This window comes from Suillus subaureus (genome assembly GCF_016647635.1).
Source record: "Suillus subaureus strain MN1 chromosome Unknown BJ212scaffold_252, whole genome shotgun sequence".
NCBI lineage: Eukaryota > Fungi > Basidiomycota > Agaricomycetes > Boletales > Suillaceae > Suillus > Suillus subaureus.
In genome coordinates, this window is record NW_024538808.1 from 7,291 (window position 1) to 10,550 (window position 3,260).

Consider the following 3,260-nt stretch of genomic DNA (forward strand, 5'->3'; position numbering starts at 1 on the left):
CCGCCAACAGGATATTTTGTCATACAACAAGGAACAAGCTAGCGGTGGCGCACCATGGGAAAACCTAGTTGCCGTGCTCATGCATGTTCAAGGACTAGACCTGCAAAGCGCCATGGACTACGCTGGCCAGATGTGCAAAGATGCCCTCCAGCGCTTTGAATCCAACTGTGCCATTCTCCCCTCATGGGGAGAAGAGGTTGACAGGCAGGTGGCTATCTACATCGAAGGGCTGCAGCAGTGGATGATTGGCTCACTTCACTGGCACTTTGATTCCGTCCGCTATGTTGGCAATGATGGAGGTGCTGTTAAGCGGGACCGAATCGTCAAGCTGCTTCCCAAAATGCCCTTGTAGAGCCTAATACGTAGTGCATGACTTCTGGAGGTGAGATCAGTTTTACTTCTTCGTACTGCGCAATTCTTACGGCTAGTTTAGTAGAACATTAGTATGATTCATGTGTCACACAAACCTGAACGTTATGCTTCGATTGCATAATGTGATATCCCGCCTTCCTTGCTTTTTCCTTCGTGGTTTCAACTTCTTGTTCAACTCCTTGCGTGTAACACTTCCTGTCCGTCTTTTGTATCACCGCTGTATGTAGAAGAGTCCCATATCCTTGTACGAATCAAAGACAGGACCGATTTGCGTGCGATTAGAATGTTCCCAGTTGTTGTGAAGCACTGTGCTTGGCGGCCGCTGTGCACGCCACTGAGAAAAACCGTTCCCTGGAAGCATCGCACAGCGGTATGGCCTCCGACGAAGCGATCATGATGTCAAAGTTTCCATACACTTCGATCTAGCATTGACTAGGAGAACCACCGGGGAACAAAGCAAAAGAGTCTGAAAGGCCACAGTGGATGTAAGGAGATCATATATAACGTCGAGCCCTCGAACCTCATCCCAAACATTTCACGCACGATATCCTTGTCATTCGAGCAATTTTCGGTCTTATTCAAAGAATTCGTCCAAGCCTCGAGTTCCAGGTTCACCTCAACGCCGCAGATTTCCTCGGCCACCCAGGGATCTTAAATCGATATCGAGTGTCCCCCTAGAGAAAACCACGAACAACATTACGGTTATCACCTCACCCAAGATTTGACTCTCGCTTTCGAGAACGAGACCAATAAGTCCATCGATCCCGCCAATTTTTATGATTCTATGTGTGCGTAGTTCACTCGTAATTGGCTTTTGAAGGAGTTGCGCCGCCATCAGTTGGATTACAAATGTTGTGTCAACCCGGTATTAGAACCTGAGGATTCGGCAGATGAAGACTCGGAGGAGGGAGAAGCACTAGCTGATGAACAAGACTCGAGTCACCATGAAGACGAAAAAGACGATGCAAAGACTGATGATGAAGAGTCAACTCACTATGAGGATGACCCAAAGACTGACGAAGGCGAGGGCGATCCAGCACACCTTTGAGACAAAAAAGACGATGACCCAAAGACTGATGAAGATCAGTGCGATGCAAGTCATTACGAAGACGAAAACTGACGAACACGAGACTATCACCAATAACCATCATGAGGATACAAAGGAGGACGAAGATAAGGGCTATACAAGCCATGATGATGAAGACGAAGCCTCAGTGTTTGGAGACGCCGATAATGAATTTGAAGTCAAGTACGATGCAGAAAAGGTGGTGATGGTCATCTCCGTTTGTTCAGACGATCCTGTCAGCTTCCAAACACAGCCTACACAAGCGCAAATGGACATGATGACGACGTTGTTCAGCCAACTACCTCAGTGGTGGGTGAGCTATAGGGACATCTAAATGTACTTACAAGTTCCCATCACCGAGTTGCCTTTCATCACCTCGATTCGTTGCAAAGTACCTTCGTATTTTTTAATCACCCACGAGATATATGATGCTGCTCTCCCATGCTTATCATGCAGAAGGCTACTCAGTACCTGGAGCCGTGTGCCTGCTTCAATCGGAAATGTGATACCGATTTCAAGGTCATTTGGCTGGTTCATGTACTTAATTGTGTGAAGAACTGGATTGGGGCGATTGATCTTGATATGAACACTACGTGTATCGTAGGTTTCGACGTCTACAGCGTTTGGCGCAGCGTCGACATACACAGACGACAATCGAGTTGGCAAGGTCGTAAAAAGATTCTCTGATGATATGTAAGCACTTGGGCGCATGGTTTGGATATTGATCAGAAAACTCACCAGTCCGCAGCGAATAATTTCACTAGATGTTCAAGAAAGCTCAGAGGGCCAATGATCGACATCTGTTTGTGGCACAGCCACAGACCGGATGCGTTCATCTAGGTTGGTTTTCCTTCCATACGACCATCATGAATTTGCACGACAGTGAGACTGGTAGTCTCGTATCTCACTTCCAACCGAAGTCCTGTGCCATATTCTTATTTACACTCTCCCCGGAATAGCCTGCACGCCGCCCGAATTAAGTTCACCTCCTATTCTGCTTACCAGGGTATACCGTGATGGAGGGAGGTTTTCGTGGATATGCCCTCGTTGTGGTGCAAATTATCTACAAGAGTCGACCGGAAAAACTTGCAGCAGCAGTAGTTCTTCTGCTATGACTCATTGCTCAAGTGCACGCGAGGATATCCCCTCACTCTAGATGTTGGCATGTGCTTCGAATAAGACTCCACCACTCTACGAACCCTTCTACAGCCTTACATCCATCGAATATCCTCTCTCAACTTTACATTGGCCTGTCCTGTCGCACTTGACATTTTTTTTTTTTTTTGAATCCAATTTTTGTCCTTTGCAGAGTAATACTCTATGTAGGACATTACGATCTAGTCTATGGGACCTCCAGTGTCCTAATCGCATCTCCAAACACGCGAATGCCCTGATGTGAACTTGACATATTGTTAAACGACCTCCCGACACTCCAGGAACTTCGAATTGACCCAATTCATGGGTAGTTTGCAACTGGCGAGGGTCTTCTGAGGGACATCGTTGCGGATCTCAGCTTAGTACACCTCCGTGTTATGCAATTGTGTTTGATTCACTCGACAGTTTCTATTTCTCGATCGGAGCCCATTTAGAATGATTAACGTTGTTCAAGATTGTGTTTGGTTTACCTGGCTTTATCTTTCTGCAATGTTCCTAGATATGACTGTCGCAGGCTTCTGAGACCAGGCACATTGATTGCATCTTCCACATGCGGAAGTCGACCATTACTTTACAGAGCGGATGATGGATAACGGAAAAGTATACCTTTGCGAAAAACACAGCATAAACGTGGCGAATATAGGTCATCCAAAGCCAAAAACTGTCC

General features: G+C 46.5%; 1 protein-coding gene across 1 annotated transcript; it reads left to right on the forward strand.

Moving 5' to 3' along the window:
• Positions 1–1,367: 1,367 nt before the first annotated feature.
• Positions 1,368–1,772, forward strand: BJ212DRAFT_1489267 (uncharacterized protein; the record flags this gene model as incomplete). The annotated part of the gene is made up of 1 exon (XM_041341408.1): positions 1,368–1,772. The coding sequence occupies one exon, from the start codon at positions 1,368–1,370 to the stop codon at positions 1,770–1,772; it is 405 nt and encodes a 134-aa protein (XP_041185369.1).
• Positions 1,773–3,260: the final 1,488 nt, after the last annotated feature.